This window comes from Platichthys flesus, chromosome 18, assembly GCF_949316205.1.
Source record: "Platichthys flesus chromosome 18, fPlaFle2.1, whole genome shotgun sequence".
NCBI classification, from domain to species: Eukaryota; Metazoa; Chordata; class Actinopteri; order Pleuronectiformes; family Pleuronectidae; genus Platichthys; species Platichthys flesus.
In genome coordinates, this window is record NC_084962.1 from 17,391,500 (window position 1) to 17,409,728 (window position 18,229).

Consider the following 18,229-nt stretch of genomic DNA (forward strand, 5'->3'; position numbering starts at 1 on the left):
ATCGGACATTTTATCTTTGATCTGATTTTAATCTTTTATCATCCCTAACCATTTTTAGTTCTGTATCTATGTTTTATTGCTGTGTGATCTTCAAATTGCTTTCGTTTGCTTTTTAATCCTATATTTGGAATAAGGATCATGTAACTGTGATTATGAAAGGTGCTATATGAATAATACTACACTTGGTTACTCCATGTTCTTCCTTCTCTGAAAAACAACAGCAACATTCCTTCCTACGCTTTTTGCTTCTAGACACCAAACTGGAGCCGGTGCAGGTTCAGACATCCGAGTGAAAACCAAATTACCGAGTTACATCCACCTGCCAGAGGAGAACAGGTCATTGTGATTACAGACGTGCAGCAGTCCCCCCCCTCCCCCCCCTTCCTTCAGTGACATGGGGACTGACAAGAGAAAGATTAGACGTCTCCACTACCTGTCAGCGACTTTAGACATCTTCATACAGTGACGATCCAACTGCAGGTTCAGGAAAGAGATCTGAAACACACAGAGGTCGGAGTTCAGAGACACTTAACATTCACATTTGCGAAAGTGTTTCAAGTGGAGTAATCACCTTTGAATGGAGCGCAAATTTTTACAAAACAACAATTAAAGGAAAATTAGGATTTGTATTTGTATTGTCACATTCCTTCTCTCCTGTAATTGAATGCCTGTCAACCAGCTCCGCCCCCTCATTCTGTCAAACTGACCAGGTGATGCATTCGTCAGGCAGCCGCCACCACCACCACCACCACCACCATCACACACTTGACCTTTGTGTAGCACACGTGCTAACGCCAAGGTCGCGTGCTGCTCCGTGTGCACACAGCATCATCACGGTTGAAACTCTCAGCCTGAGGAGGAATCCCCACGACCGAACTGGAGCATTTTACATCGAATATCGATTCAAGACGATTCTCTGTGGCTGTTAATCTTATCTGGAGGGAAATCAAATCACAGTTTGTTTAACGTGACTTCATCAGTTTGGCAAATGTACCTCTTTCTCCACGTCCTCCTTGGTGCCTTTCCTGCCGAGGTGTGAAGGAGTGTGTATGGGACTCTGAGCCTGCGTTCCCTCCTCTGTCAAACCGTACACCGACTGATCCCGTGCAACACGATGCACGAGGGGAAACAGGGGGAGGAGCCAGAGAATGTGTACTTGTTATTTTCTTGCAGGGAAGAAAAAGGCCTGAGAGCAAGTAGCGAGAAAGCCTCAGTGTTGTAGATACAGAAGAATGTGAATAAATCCTATTCAGGAAGAGCATTGATGTGATTTCATTATTTGACAAACTAAAGGATTTTCTACAGTTAACGTTACCGCAGCTCGTACCTTCTTAACTCTGTGAGGGTTCTTCATGCGTCGACACTTTCTGATGTCCATCTCCGTGGTGTTCACACATCCCGGCTGGAGGAAAACAAACCCCACATTTTTATATCACATGCCTACAAAACCCAAACAGAGCCATGGAGCCGTGGAGATGACACAGCAGGTGGATGGAGGCGGTAATCTCCCATGCACAGACAGACAGAGGCTTACTGACCACAGGTCGGTGGACGTCCCAGAAGGCCCTCTCCTGGCTGTCCAGGATCTTCCTCTCGGTTTTATCCTTCTTCCTGTCGATCCTGCACATGAGATCAGTGGGTGAGAGAAGTGTTGATGCTTCCCAGGCACCGGAACAAGTCGTGGCAGTGGAGTCAGGATAAGGAGAGGATCAGTATGCTCCTGTATCTGTGTGAGTGTGTGTGTGTGTGTGTGTGTGTGTGTGTGTGTGTGTGTGCAACCGATACAGCCACGGAAAGGATCGCAATCTGGAAAAGCTGAATCAAAAAACGATTTATCATGTAGTCTGAGCCGCGATAATCTTTTATTAAACTCCATAACAGGAGGGTTAATGGAAATAGAAACTCATTGCTCATGTTTTGTCCCATTAAGCTCACACACCGCTGTTGTTTAGCTGCGTGCATTGTGTTGCCATGGTGGTGCAGCACACTTACTTGACCTGGGCCTCAGCTTGCATGTAGATAAACTCCCACTTCCTGGCAAAGGCTCGCTGCAGCCTGGCCAGGTTCTCCTGTTGGAAACCAGAGAGAGTCACGCACACCAGTTGTGATCAGAGCACGACGCCAGGACCACATTATAATGAAGACTTTATAAAAGATGGAGTCTGATCTGGGATCCAATTCAGATCCGTATCAATATCAGACTTGCATACGTCTGACCTTCAGAGGGGGGGGGGGGGGGGGGGGGGGTCAATACAGAGAAGCAACAGCTCGGAGGAACGGGTGACAACTCACCGCCTCGTAATCTGCCAGCTCCAGCCTGGTCTTATTCTGCATGGTCCGCTTGCACAGGTAGATAGCTGAGAGAGAGAGAGAGAGAGAGAGAGAGAGAGAGAGAGAGAGAGAGAGAGATGTAGAGAGAGGACTTGAGGTGTGCGACTTATCTGAGGACACACTTCCCCTCCGTCTTTTCAAGCGCTCATCCATGCATCTCTCTCATCCAGGGAGTGAGAGTATAATCAGTTTCAGAGGCCGCCTGTCCACACCTCTTGCTCCTGAAGGAACTGGGGGGGGGGGGATTGTGAAGGCTGCTTCCTGTGACAGGACGAGCGGCAGGAAGTGGAGACGGGATCGACTTTCTGCCGCGGAGGAGACGAGTTGTGCTGCTGCTCATTTCTCCGTTTTAAATCTAAAATCTAAATCTCTAAATCATAATTTAGCTCATGATACGAAGCCACAACTCTCCACTGAGAACCAGAATAATTATAATTTCATTGCAAAACGAAATCGCTGGCAGTTAATAAGAAACTCTGCTTTGCATCCAATCTTTTAAATGCAGCAAAATAATTGCACCTTTATGTAAATGCGCAGAATTTAATTGTGTTTCCCAGACAGTGGCTGTGGGTGTGATCCAGCAGACATATTTAATCATATCAAATATCACCGGCGTGTTAAATGTCAGTATAGGTCACAAGCACACTCAAAGATTGATCGAAACCCGACGCTACATTTTTTTAATTGGTTGCCACATTGAACAGTTTTACCCATTAGTCCCTAATCACCCTGTGCAAGCACCAAGTGTGTATCAGGTGAGATGAGCATCGTGAGATTTGAGCAAAGCCAGAAATATTCACTTACATCTGCATGGGTAGAACTTTACTTTTTATCCAAAGGTATTTAAAGGTTCTCACCATAATCCGTGTTTTCAGGCTCCCAGCAGTTGGACGGCCAGAAATATGGAGCCTGAGGGGAAACAAATATATCAGCTCACTTTCAAAAGCACAAACTCGGTGGCTGTGACCTCCTGAAGCTCTTGTTTTTCCTCGGAGACGCAGCGGTGGTACACGACTGCCGTGCGCCGTTATGTGAGCAATCAAAACATTTCTCTATTACCACGAGTGAACGGATTTCAGAGGAGCTGACTCATAAAAACCCCTCCCACCAGCAAGAGAGAGGCTTCCTATAGCGACACTATAAAACAAGGAGCTCTGAGACCTGCAGAGTAAACAATGGGAGAGCGGAACAATAACGGCAGCAGATGAAGAACGGATGCTGATGAGACTCGAGTTTGTCATCCCAGGGCTTTGAATCACACGTTCACACCATGTTTGACTTATTGTCACTGTGAGAGACACAACATGGTGACAATTGTGTTGATTTTCTCTTTGCGTTGCCTGGAAAAGGTGATTATCTGTGTGAAGCTTCTCTACTACGATTAACAGCCCTCCTCCTCCTCCTCCTCCTCATCATCCTCATCCTCCTCCTCTTCTTCCTCCTCCTCCTCCTCCACTTCACTTTGAAGGACGAGCCTTAAGGTCAAACGCACGGCCATGTGCACAACCACCTGGTTTAATTAAACTGCTCCTTCAGCTCCGGTGGATTGGAAGGAAGACGGAGCTGCACAGAGATCGTGGTTTTCTCCCGGAGGAATTGTGAAAACATTGTTTCCTCTTTTTTTAATTAGGAAATTCAGGATAAAAATTAAAATCAGCCAGGCATAATTAATCGGTGACTTTAATGTTGCTGTTTCATCTGTGAACAGAGGAGGAGGAGAGAGCGTCTGTACTTCTCTCTGTGTGAGGCTTGGTGGTGACCGCCTACTCAGTCCCGAACCCAGATCTGCTTCCCTCACTCACTCGCTCGCTTGATGAATATTTCAACAGAGCGTCATTCATTTTTAATGGGGTCCCGGGACGCCCACGTAGTAGTGAAGAGGCTGCAGACAGTGGACCGGGCCTTTTGTCATCAGGATCAAGATTGGTGTGTAATTCCACGACGGAACAAGTAATCCCCTCTCCGGCTGATCGGGGACTTTGTGAAAGGAACAATTTCCACACTCAGATTGAGGAAGGAATTAGATGAAGCTTAGGTCTGTTACAAAAGCCACAAGTAATGTAGTGTAATCTGTGTAGAGTAAAGATTAATGTGGTGCCACTTCTCCCTGCAGTGACTTCATGGAAGAGCCACGTGGGCCGGGAACCTTTAATATGTATAACTAATATATCTGTGCCTCAAGATCAATGTATTGGCTGATGCTGGATTTCATATCAGGTGACCAAAGAGAAAACAGAGTCTGTATCAAGTGACAATAGATGTTCAACAAACTGTCAATCACCTATATTAGGTTTCTCAATGGACTAAACCTGACGATGAACCCACTGAACCATTTATTAACCTTTAACATCGGAACCCTTAAAGAAGCGGTAACCCCCCGTCATCTTGTTTTTTTTAAACAAAAGTAACCATATTTGGAAGAGAGGGGTGGAGCCTGACTGAGAGCTGGAGGACACGCCCACCTACACCTGCGACCTGCACCCATTGATGCAACTAGCTGCCAATGCTGATTATGCCTTATCGTATATTCGACTCTAATTGGGACAATAATTTACTAGATGAACATTATTCCGTTTGGAAGACAACTTGAACTCCTTACGAAAATGTTTACCAATTATATAAATCAAGTGAAAAGTTGGGTCATAGACTTTTAAAGAAACAAACAGTGGAGTCGCACCCTGCTGGTCATTTGAGAGAATACAGGTGTCAGGTACTTCATTGGCTTCACTTCTCTACTCCATCTCCTCTCTTTATAACATAGATTAAAGATTAATAATTGATTCTAAACGCAGCTGCTGTCACATGTCTGTGTTTCACCGGACGCTCTCGCTCACCTGAAAGCGATAGAAGGTGCCGTCGTCTTTAAGGGAGAGAACGTGATCTGAGATCGGGAAGAAGTATCCCTGAGCTGCGATGAGACTCCCGATGTGCATGGCCTCGGCTGCGGGAGGAACAACACACGGAATAAATATCACAACATATCATCTGTAATGCATTATCCTGGATGGAATTCACTGAGTTGTCACATTATCAGGAGCAAGCTACACATACACGATCTGCATTCACGTCATAAAGTATAAAGTTATGGATCATAGTTATATTTAAAATAGCCCTTTAAATTGGGACTGCAGCTATAGGATTCAGTGGCTGGAATGTACATGGATGAGTCAAAGCCTGAGTCAGAGCCGTGGGCTCCTGCACCAACAATAAACACTGCTCTCCCACCAGCTCGCCTCAGGTCAACCAAACAAGAGTCCACAGCGAATACAAGCTGCTAATCCATAGCTAACAATAGCATATCTATTTAAAACCTCTGTTTTCCTGCTGCTGCACCTGCTCTGCATTTAGTAATTTATTGAAACTACTTCCACCAAGGAGTTTCACCTGTTAGTCTGTTTGACTGACAGCAGGATTACGTGAAAACTACCAAACCCACTCCCACGAAAGAAGTTATCACAAAATGGTCAGTTTGATTCTTCAAGATTCAAGAAGAATTCATGGACGTTAACGGAAGAAGTTCTCAGTATTAGGTTAAAATGTACCTCCGCAGTGTTAATAGTTCTACAGAGGGTTCTTCTTTCTGCTGGGGCCTTTTAAACAAACTCATCACTTTCAGCTTCAGTGTTACTTTTCTAAACTTACCTGGATCTTCAATGGCCAAGTTCTTCATCATCCACTGAACGATATCTGCACCTGGATCGGATCACACCGACAGACAATGATGAGTGGTACAGAGAGTACAGAAAAAAGAAATTAAAATGGTACTACCACTTTTTTGAGAACAAAGTAATTTCCAACGATTTCCCCATTATAATAAAAACTCAAATTAGGTTTAAACGTATAGAGAAAACTGTATCATCTATAAATCAAACAATGAATTCTGTGTAATACAAGGTTCTTCCACTGGCTTTAAACATTAATATGATTTTCAAATAATTAATTCGAGACAAGATAATGAAGGAACATCTCTGTATTTCAAGCTGAAATTAAATCATGAGCCCAATAAAACCTTGAAAATGAAGATTGTGTCACTTCATGGCGACTGAGGAGTGTAACAGTGAGATTTGATATCATAACGACGAGCTAAATCTCCCAAGAAGTTTTTTATGTTTCCCCTGTTTTCGTATATTTCTGCAGTGGAGATAGAGAATCACATTATCTGTTCTTCTCCTCCTCTGCTTCCCCCCCGAGTCCCGTGGGAAGGCGTTGTTTAATTCTCCATCATTCATTAGTTTCCTGGCCCTCAGCACTCAGCTGTAAACATGTGAGCTGCTGCTCTGCACATCCAACCGCCGCCCTGGTAATTGTGTCTATTGATATGCTCTGCTTATGGCATATCGGGGTAATGCGTTTTCCATAAGTGCAGTGGCTGAGGAGCACAACAATGATAATGGGCTTTCTTTGTTTCCATGATTTGTTTGGGGTGTGTCGGAGCCTCCCACTGTGGCTGCAGCCGGTTAAAGTGATTTAGGCGATTCGATGAACATTCTGACATCCATCCACCACCTCCCAGCTTCTCCTGGAGACCAGCACTCTGCTGGTTTCTCTCCAGAATGTGGATTTATTTACAAAGTTTGACGTTGTGCATCTTCCCTGTGACTCACATGAATATTTGCCCACACGCTGACCCCGTACAGTCGCAGCTTGATTGAAGCAGTCGGTGGGGTTGATTGCCTTGCTTAAGGGCACCTTGGCAGTAGGAGGGTAGCATTACTCACTCTGTTTTTCCACACTCACACTTTCTCTTCCAAACATTTAATCATGTGTTGTCCTCTCACTTATCCTCCGGCTTCTCAGCTATCCTCCAGTGGTCCGTTAGAGAAGAAACAGATTGGCAGCCTTGACAGAGGCCGTAATGAAATTCAGCCACAGAGCACATTGTGTTTTTTAGTATAAGGGTGTGACTCAGCTGGAGATTGAACTGGTAGCTTCTCCAACACTGCTATGGGGCTCTCAAGCTAAAGCACAAACTGATAATCTCACATTGTTTACTTTGTTGCAGAGAACTGGGGGGAAATCAAACAACAGCACATCTGTCCAATCCGTATAAGGCTACAACCAGCAGCTGGTTAGCTTAGCATGGTATACAGAGTAACCAAAACTTGAGATCTGTTCTGGAGGCAACCTTCACCTTTGACCTTTGACCACCCAAATGTAATCCGTTAAACCGTGAGTCTAAATAAACATTGGTGCCAAATTTGAAAGGATTCTCTTGAGGCGTTCTTAAGATAATGTGTTCACAACGCAACAAATGTGATTTTGAGAGGCGCAGCTCATCCTTGTTTTGTACCGAATGTGAAGAAATTCCCTCAAGATGTTGTTGACTTGTCGTTTTCACAACAACCCGATCGGTGGTCCATCACCCGAAAGGTGGAGGCCCACAGCCGCCCACATCGAGTCTGGCTCTGCTAAAAGTTTCTACTTGTTTTTTGTCTCCATCATTTTGTGAGGTCTTGACCTTACTTTATGAAATGCCTCTAGTTATTGCATGTTGTGATTTTTTCACTACACAAATACAATAGAATTGAATGATGCCTCCAGCAAATGCTGCTGTCGCCAGCGAGGAGGCGTAAAAAAGCAAATAAGCCTTTTTCCCAAAGCGTAAAATAAAAATTAATTCCCTGCACAAATCATAAAATCGAGTCATCTTCCCAGAAACATGAGGATCAAGGGACCATGCGTTTCCCATGGTCTCCTCCTCTCTCTCTCTCTGTTCACCAGATACTCAAATTACTAATGTCTGCTACAGTCAGCGCCTGTAGACTCCAGACTCTGTCCCTGTCCGTGTTGTGGTCGAGTCTCAAAGTCTGAAGTTTGACTCAGACTCGGGGTCAGGATCAGTCTCCGTCTCCTCCGTCTCTTACCCGTGACGACACTGGGGATTTTGGTCATGAAGCTCTTGACGGTTCTGATGGGAACGCCCTCCGTCTCGTCCTGGATACGAGTGACAATGTCCTCAATCTGCAGAGAAGAGACAGAAGAGACAGAAGAGACAGTCTGATCAAACCTTAAGTTCAATACTATCTGTCTGAGGCAAAGTTTGGGTGAACCAGATATATTCAGCATATTAACAGCAACACACAACCTCAGTACTTTTAATGCGCCACAGTTTCAGTTGATTAATTTAATGTCCTTCTCACGTTGGAGTGCTCACTTGAGCTTCCTGGATGACTCATAATGAGAAACACTTCATTTTTGTGTGTGTTTGTGTGTGTTTGTGTGGTGTGTTGAAAAAATCCAATCAACAAAATCGAATTTGAACTCGGGCATTGAACTTTTTTTCTTTGCACGTCAGATTAATTGCCTCACTGTGATGACCATGTTTTTAAATTAAATACAGAACATGAAGGGTGTATTGATACGATTTCATCCATCCATCATATGCACCACTTATCCAGGGGAGAGCGGGAGCCAATCAGAGGTGAAGTTGGGCGAGAGGCGGAGTCCAGCCTGGACAAGTCACCAGAAACCATTTTTTTTGTGAGGCGACAGTAATGACCGCTGTACCAACGTGCCGCCCTCGATTTGAGGGGACTTTTGAACATGCAAAATACACAAACTGTAATTAGAACCTTACACTTTATGCAATATTTATTACTCATTTCATCGCAATTGACCCATGTACATCCTCTCATGGTGTATACTTTTATGGTGTTGGTCGTTAAAGCACACTCTGGACCATCCAACACTTTACATCAACATGTATTTTTGCACCATTCTTGAATTATTTGTTCAGTTGGCTCTCTAGTTGTGAGTCTCCTGATTCTGGAAAAACACCACAACACGATCAAGTGAGAGGAAACTCAACACAGACTCTCACTGATTCCTCTGATAGAAGCAGGAAATGAGATTCAACAGGACAACATGTCTTCAGACGATGATCACAGCAGTACAGGAGTTAAATTAAACATGTTGACTGGTTTGAACTGAAGTGATGAGTCGAGAGTTCGATTCCCCCCCCACACACACACCTCTCTGCACAGATGCTTTTTTTGTTTGCGTCAGAGAGTGGGAAGAGAGGAGTCGGTTGCTTTGGAGACAGCTATCGCAAAACCACCACACAACTCAGAAGCTATATATATATATATATATATATATATATATAAAACTGCTGAAAATAAAATATAAATCCAGAGCAGAGAGAAAGTACATATGTTATTGTACATATGTCAGATAGGAACACCACTGAGAACATCAGGTGCAGACTCTCAGCACAGACCTGTGGCTCGGAGAAAAACACTTTCAAACCCCCCCCCCCCCCCCCCACTGCTGTAATCTCTTTCTGACCCTTTTAGCTTTACGAGTATATTTATAATGTCAGTGGAGTACGACTCCAGCAGACCCCCCCCCCCCCCCCTCCCGCTGGTTCAAAGCTCACATGACTCCATCCTTAACAGACCCTTAACACACTCTATTTAGTGTGGAGTGCTAAATGGTCAGACATGGTTTACTGGGCAAATCTTACAAGATCTCTTCAAAGCACCTCAAACATATAATCGTTGCCTGTAGCTCATGCATCATATAGATGTAATTATTGTATGATTGTATTTCATGTACAATTATTTTCCCTTTAAAGGCTTCATTATTTGACTCAAATCTCTGATCTACCTTCTTGTGTTGCTGAACTCCGAAATAAAAATGTTCACATGTTTTCCTGAAACGTAAAAATCTGCCTCTTTGCTTTATAGTTTAATTGAAAAAAAAAGATTTAATAAAATACAACACATCAGACTTATTTACTTGTTGTTTTGTTGTGTTTTAGAGCCCAACAACTCTTTGAAGCAGGTGAATATTCACTGACATAAAGAGACTAAGAAAGAAACTTATAACTGTAAGATGAGTTGTGACCCTTTCCGGTGTTTTTCAGCTTAAAGGTTTTATAAGTTGAATGTTTTCGCTGCTGCTGAATCACTTTTCTTGCCCGGAGCAGGTGGTTTGAGATAGATCTTCAACTGTTAATGCATTAACAAAACAGGAAGTTGAAATACGCCCTCTGAGCAACGCTACATCTTCAGGGTGAACCGGAGGCTGCAGTGAGTCGCTGGCAGACGGTGACGTTTAATTCTGACCTTGCAAAGTTTCGGATAGATTGCTAATAAGCTGCTAATGCTAAGGTCGGCTGCGTAGCGCTAGTAAAACGCTCACTGTACTAAAGGCCGATTTGACATTTATCAACCAACTAAATATTGTCCATCACATTAAACTATCATTTTAGGTCGTTCTCATCACACTGAAATGTGTAACCTTGGTTTTAATCACTTATTTGATATTGAAAAAGCCAAAGTACGATATCATGCTTCACGTCTCCCCCCTGCAGTAGTAAGAAGAACAGCTGGACCATTCTTTAAGGTCAGGAGGAGGTTTGGGGTGAATCTGGAAGTTGTATTACCAACATAGTCTATACGACAACATGTGCATGTGTGTAAATTGTGTGAACAGGTGAACTCTGTGTCTCTGTGTCTTTGTGTTGTACAGGTTTGTGCTGTGAGAGTGTTTGTGCTCCGGTCCAGGTTCTTGAGTGCAGCCCAGCGGGAGCACATTTCATCAGATTTATTGCGAGCTGCTCTATTTAACTCCCCGTGGGGCAGTGGACCGCCTGATTACAATGTTATCGCCGCATGCTTAGCATGGAGCGACCGGTGGGCTGGCAGGCCGCTTGGCAGACAGGTGGGTATGGGGGGGTGGGGATGGGGGGGGGGAGTTCCCTGTAGATTGTAGTTTAATGATCCCTGTGGGCGACAGGAGGGCCGCTCATTTGTACTCGACCAGCGATGTGGATGCCAGCATTGAGTTATTGTTTGAGTTTGTATCATAATGACTGAAGCATGTGATGGAGAGGGGGGGAGACAAAGATGAGCTCATATAAACTGGTGCTATGGCAAAGTGAAGATTCATATCTTTAGAAAGTAGTGATATTTAGGTAAAATTTGCAATTCTACAATGTTGTATATACAATCCTGCATCAACACATTCCCTAAGTGATATCAGGTAAGTTGTCTAAAGGCCTCATTTAGCATATGAACAGATTCCAGAGCATTAAAAACTAGTATTGTATTATCATTGCTAATACATTAATGTGTAGGACTTGTTTTAAAGCTTTAGCTGATTGAAGTGGATTGATAATTAAAAAATGTTGTCTTAATGGACAGTATTATATTTTACAGGATAATCACGTGGGTAAAAAAAAGAACAAATTGAAATAGCTTAAAATCTAGTGGGATAAATAACAATACTCTCAGTCTAAATGTGGAGGATTTAAATTATGAAGTAAAGTAGCATCAAATATAAATCAAGTGCTGTCCTGGATGCCAGTAGAGTAGTTCACGTACTTTCAACACATGGAAGTCGTCTTTCACTAAATGGATTTCGTCTCTGCCTGTAGATGCTTCCGGGGATTTTACCAAAAAACTAGTCCAAATCCTGATTAAACCTCTGACATGGTTCTGTCACTGTGTCCGGATGGAGAGAATCATGTTACACACGTGTTTATCAGAGTGGAAGTGGGTTAGCACATCCTGAGAGGACCAAGTTGAACAGTGGCGAAACTACCGGGGTGGCAAGGGGTGGCAGCTGCCACCCCCCAAAAAATGCTTGCCACCCCACTTGCCACCCAGGTTGTTAGAAGTGTCTCCAATATACATTTATTGAATGGTATTATATTTTTTGCTACTGAAGCTGTTGATCTCATTGGTAACTTGTTTAAGTTTAAGAACTAAAATCTTTATGTCCCCCCTCCCCTGTAAAATGGTTGAGTCCATGAATCCTATTTGCTCTCTTCTCACCGTGCGCATCTGCCGCTTCATTCAAATGAAGACAGAAACGGTTTGAAAGCCAAAGAACTGGAGACAAGCCAACTGTACGCTTGCAGTGATGAAAAAAGGTACAGTACAGCTGAAACTTGAATCAAGAAAATGTGATGGGTGGTCATATGTGATAGACAATTCCGTTGTAATTTCAATCGTTTATTTAATTGCTAGCTTGCAAAAGTCGATAGAACTAGTAGCTAGCTCGCTATACAGCTGCATTAAAATGTGAGAGGATGACTCGGTTATATGCTATAGACCCTATTGTGTATGTGGTATAAAGGCTGGGACGAATTTCGAATTATAAATATGTTAACTGTTTTCATTAGCGATTGGTATAAATAAATACATATAGACACCAGGCATGTGTGTTTCCAACAATAAAAATACTTGACTTGACTTTGTGTGTGTGATTTGCCACCCTTGAATTTAACTTGCCACCCTTCTGCCACCCCATGTAAAATTTTCTAGAATCGCCACTGAAGTTGAATCCTGGGAAGCTACAACAACAACAACTCAGAGGTGGACATGCTAACTTGCATGCAAACCTGAACACATGCAGAACATGACGACAGCCTCCTGATCCTGAAACAGTTGTGATCAGCCGATCGAGGCCCAGAGAGAAGTCTGCTTGTGGAGGAGCCCTACGAAGACTCTGTGGCTATAACGAAGCAGTAATACGTCCTGGTGAGAGAGAGGGAATGTCAGCCATGGCCCTGAGGGCTGGAGATGTTTCCTGAGATACCTGAGTAACATGTTTTTGAGAGAACAGATAGAAAATGACATCCTCTGACCCGTGCCGCTCGGAAACTTCCCCACGGTCACACTAACACGTCTCTGGATCGATAACAGTCTGGCTCGAGGCCGGCTGCAGAGCAGGAAGACGGACGACTGACATTCAGGTCAACGAACCCAGGATCAGATCTTATGGTCATTTCATTTGGCCACAGCTTCGACAGCTGAACTCATCTGAGCCTTTATGATTTGATAATCATCACTTCTATTTGAGTTCCATTCAGATGAATACTTGAGCTGATTTTTGAAAACACCACGAATTTGCAAAAACTGGAATTTCTCACAAAAAGCAGAAGACCATGAATTATTTGCAAAGAACATTGAAAGATAAGATGTTAAGCATTTATAATTGAGGTAAAACAAGCTATTTTAGGATGCATCCATGGCAACAGTTTCAGTTTCTTATCAGAGATTGAAAGCAGCAGTTATATATTTCATATTTTATCTACCTCAGGAGATTGGGCCTGAATACAAATGCGAAGAAACTCATGCGACTCCGTCAAAGGATCAATTTAGATTTTCCGGAGATGGAAAAGTCTTTGATCTGACGATTTACATATAAGAGACCATTTGTTGATTTAACTTCTTCCAGAGCATCTTCACCACATCTGCATATTACGTGTTGCAACATCCTCAAACAATCAAGTGCTGAGACGTCAGACTGATTGCAACATGTTCCTCTGAGCTTTAAGTGGCACTTGCACACTGACAGGGAACACTTGAACAGAAAGTCAAGTGACAGCAGGGGGGGGGGGGGGGGGGAGGGAGATGGGAGAACTTGTGATGGCCTCACAACGTGTTTAAAATATCATGCACATGTTACAAAGGTCGAAACTTAAAATATACAGTGCGATTATGTGGAGGGATAAGTTGAGAATGGGCTTCGGGGTCATAAAACTATATAAATTCACAATGTTACGTTATTGTAGCTTTCAGAAAAAGCCCCTTTCGACATTGACGCTTGCTAGCAGATATTCACATGGATATTTAACTTAACCTGACCTTTGACCATTAGAGTAAGTTCTGTGAAGTTGCTCTACAGACGCGGCTGCCTTTTGAGCTAAATGCTAACATCAGGCGTTTGAATCCCACTGATGCTGCTCAACAATCTCTCACTGCTTCACATTTCACTCTGCAGATCACAATCAGGCTGATTTAAAGGGATTACACACCAAACACTTATTCCAGGGAGGCAATAAGATGCGATAAAGGAGCATCCCTACATCGGGTACTATATTTTATATTGCTGTAAAAGGACCACAGGTTCTTACCCTTAATGTCACCATGATGGATTTTACTCACATCTCTACTCTGCAGACACTGAGGCTTGGAGTCTGGATTTCTCGTTTCAAATATGTCTATTGGGAAACCAAACACATAGCAGAGAAATTAACAGTCGACAGTTATGTTTCCTTTGTTTTTACAGAAGGTGAAAAAGTAGTCCCTGACAAAAAAAAAAGACTAATGACAAAAAAGAATAGCAAGTGAACAAGCAATGCCCTGCATCAACAAAACAGATGGAACAAAAAGGGCAAGACAAAAAAGAAAAGAAAAAAGACTGGAGTCTGGATTTCTCAATTACAGTTTCAGAAACAAGGTCATAAACAATCTCAATCGTAAACCAGAGAACTACAATACTCTCAAGGGTGAAAACACGATGGTCCCCGAAGCTCTGGATTCGATTTGGAGAAAGAAAGAAGCATAAACACGTCTTATGGGAAACTTTACAAAACTTCTACTTTCTCTGAGAACAAGGGGAAGTGTCAGATAACAAATGCTCAAATGAACATTTAGTTGGATCAAGGAGGTAGAGCGACGTCTGGAACTCGTGAGGTTCTTGGTTTTCAACTTGTCCTTGAGTGTTTCCCCCTTAACTGCTCCTGATGCATCAATGAATTGTGAAGTGCTTTGAGTTGTCAAAGGCACAGAGAGGGATAACACCTATAACAATCTAAATGTGTGCATCAACCTTTAAAGCAAAACTGCACCGACAACAGGAGGAGCTTCTCTTGTTTAATCTCCAAAATCAACATTAACAATTAGTCTAATAAAGTCATAAATATCTCATTTTAATAATAACAAGCTCAAGGTCCAGTATAATGTATATATTACAACTACAGTTTTTTCCAAATCTGCGTATTCTCAATAGATCTAATTTGCACAGGTTGTCAGATACATGAAGAGGCTAACTATGATACCTCAACCTTTTGTTGCCGTGTGCAATACCAAGGTTGTGATAATGAATCTTCCCTGGGATGGAAATTGCTTAATAAAGTCCGGGCACGTACGGTTCTCGGACATGCACCTCCATGAGAATCCTGCAATGAGAGGACCTGGGTAGTTCTGTGTTCATTCTAATTTTTCATGAGGGGAATTAGCACATTTCTTAATTTCAGGGAGAGGATTACCATGCCAGCGGGGCAAAGGTCAAATTCATTCCCTCAAATTTATTAGTTATCGACAGTGTGTGTGTCTGTGTGTGTGTGTGTGGGGGGGGGGGGGGTGTCTTACACACCAGCACACATCAACCCAAATGATTTGCCTTTCACACAGAGTGGGTGTAATGACTCATAGCGGAGATGGTTAGGCCGTCTGCCTGCAGAGTGTACGGGTTAATGTCCTAAAGGTCAGATATGATGGCTCTTTGACGGGGACGATGAGTCTTACTGGTTTCAGACCATTGAATCTGGCAGCAAAGTGATGTGTGACTGTTAATGGAAGTGTAATGACAACAGGATGGCTCTGCCCACAGTTGACAGCCGGTGATTCTCGGCCTGCCGCTAGACACCAGGGCAGTTTATGAGAGGCTGGAACATACAACAAAGAATTCATCTGGTTTTTGGGACTGAAACCAAATCTATTGTTTCTTCTGCAGCCAAGAACCAATGAAATAAAGAACGATTGTCTACAAACACATCTCAGCAACGCAATGCTTTTGAACAACATTGAAGAATAAGAGAATAAGAGCAATATAAGATTATAACCTAAAGCCTGCACCTATAGGAGCAGGTTAGTAAATTACTACTGTTTTGATATTTATTTAAATGACTCGTCAACATACCAACAATCAAAAACTCAGTGAAGAAGAATCTGCGAAACAGACTGTGAAACATAAATGGACAGAAAAAGGATTTTTTGACAACCCACCGTTACTTTTAAAATAAGGATGTTATATCATCAGCCTCCCTTGGTGTGCTGAGCCCTTCTGGCAGTGAGGACTAGATACCCTGAGCAACAGTGGTGCAACAGGCTGTGGACCTGACTGCAGCAGCACCCAAGAGAGTACCCAGATTTAGGCCAAATCTTTTCACTGCACTGGATATAAGAAGAGTAAAGGCTGGAAAAGAGCAGTGAGGAGAGAGAAGACGTGCGATGCATGACTCGACTCTTTAAAAGAAAGAACAAAAGACCAAATCTTAGATGGAAGAGATGCTGCTCGACAGTTGTATGTGTGTGGGAGGAGAGTGAAAGGCTTATGATACTAAATTGGAAAATGAATAAAACGTTTTTACTTCCCACTTCCCACAGGTTTACTCTGAAATTGGAAATCTGGTGTCACCACAGCTTTAGAGCTTTCTCTTACCAGAATTCAACCTAACAGCCGAAATCGAATTCATAAAACTGACACCACATGTGTGAATGTGCACAAACTAAGAATCTCAGCTCCACATTTTGTTTTATAAATAACTTTAAGACCTTTTCCCTTAAGTTTGTGTAATGCTACGGATTTACGATAACACCATTCAGCTCAAATGGAAGTGGTAGTGTTGTGTAGTTGCGTGATGACAGCAGATAAGCAGAAAAAGGGCATCCACTGCCACAGGAGGAGAAGAAGCTGCAGGAGCGTGTCCCTGCTGGAGTCCCTGAAGGACAAACAGTTGCTTCCATTGAAAGTGTCAAGGTGTATTTTTAGCGACTCCTCGGGAGAGCTTTCCTCGGTTTGTTTCCTGTGTGCTGAAAATAATTTCTCATGGCTGGGTGGCAGCAGCTGTAAGACTTTGGCTTATGTTCGGGTCTTTTAGCCATTTTCTCTTGAAAGACATCGACAACCAGATCAGCTGGAGAATGTGAAAACAATGTATTATGTTAAATCAAAGGAGGATTTCACAGTTTTTCTCTCCTCTTAAGGGTTATACTGTTTTTTTTTTATGCCCAAAGCACCTCTTCCTCCACCAGAAACGATGCCCCTGAAGCTCCTCTTCAGTAGTCCGGCCAATACTTCCAGGAAAGTATATTGGCATAATGCACGGTTAGTTGCTAGTCTGGCTCTACTCTAGCCAAGTAGAGGGCGATCAGAGGTCAACATCTCATACAGGCACTCATGGCAGGGGACCAATCACAACAGAATGAGTCAGCTGGCCAATCAGAGCATCAGGAGACACTTAAACCAAGTGTTTTCTGACAGAGGTTACCAGTGTAACTTCGGGCTCAACCTACATCGGCCAACTTTTGGTTTCACAAAAAACAAAACAAAGTGATGAATTCCTGAGGCGGAACCGTTGAAAGGTCAAAGTTCACATAAAAAATCTGTGATTGAGTTATTCTGTCTGGACGGCAGAATGTGAACCGAGGCCAACCGCTCCCCGGGCAATAATCAATCTGGACACGTTTTCATTGCCTGCCCCCCCCCCTCCCTCCAGCAAGGGACACCAACCGAGCCGACCTCCTGTCTCGGAGCCACAGACTCACCTGGCAGAGGCTGAGTAATCATCACAGGGGGAGGCTGATTATTTTCTATTCTCTCCGTTCACGCAAGGGAGTCCAGAGAGCGCCTCCAGCAAATTATGTTATTACTGTTTATCAAATGACAACCTAGCCCCTGTTTTCCTCCACCTGCTTATACAAGGAGATAAGAATATATCTATTTTATTATTATAAACATCCTCAAAATCATCATCACACACTGATATTCCAGACAGGTATCTTTCTAAAAGGTTTCCTGCATCATTTTTTCCCCACACACTAAAGATAATTGAAACCAAAACAAGATTTTACACATTTCCTCTTTGGTAAAGCATTTTTAAGCTCTGTGTGCGTGTCCCTAATCGTCCTCTTCCTGGAAACAATATCATGTGTTGATTGATGCAACCTGAGAACAGACAAGACAACACGGCCCACCTCGATACACAGAATCTCAAGTGGCAAATAAATAATAATGGTGATTGGCATTTTTAATTTTCCTTGGGGTTGGTTTGGACTGTTTGCTGAATAATGAAAGGTGAATAAATAAGATAAAGCATCAATTTAGATAAAATGAAAAAGTCAAACAAAGGCACTTGGCATTTCCTTTCCCAGTCGAG

General features: G+C 43.0%; 1 protein-coding gene across 1 annotated transcript in view; it reads right to left on the bottom strand.

The window, feature by feature from the left end:
* rgs6 (regulator of G protein signaling 6) overlaps window positions 1–18,229 on the bottom strand; it is a 52,800-nt gene that overhangs the window by 6,292 nt on the left and 28,279 nt on the right. Inside the window, exons 3-12 of the mRNA XM_062411374.1 lie at window positions 8,196–8,292; window positions 5,974–6,024; window positions 5,166–5,272; window positions 3,189–3,240; window positions 2,293–2,357; window positions 1,993–2,069; window positions 1,539–1,620; window positions 1,328–1,402; window positions 995–1,096; window positions 434–495 (exon numbers count right to left, since the gene is read on the bottom strand). Of these exons, the coding sequence (XP_062267358.1) occupies window positions 434–495; window positions 995–1,096; window positions 1,328–1,402; window positions 1,539–1,620; window positions 1,993–2,069; window positions 2,293–2,357; window positions 3,189–3,240; window positions 5,166–5,272; window positions 5,974–6,024; window positions 8,196–8,292 (770 nt within the window). The remainder of the gene's footprint in view (window positions 1–433; window positions 496–994; window positions 1,097–1,327; window positions 1,403–1,538; window positions 1,621–1,992; window positions 2,070–2,292; window positions 2,358–3,188; window positions 3,241–5,165; window positions 5,273–5,973; window positions 6,025–8,195; window positions 8,293–18,229) is intronic.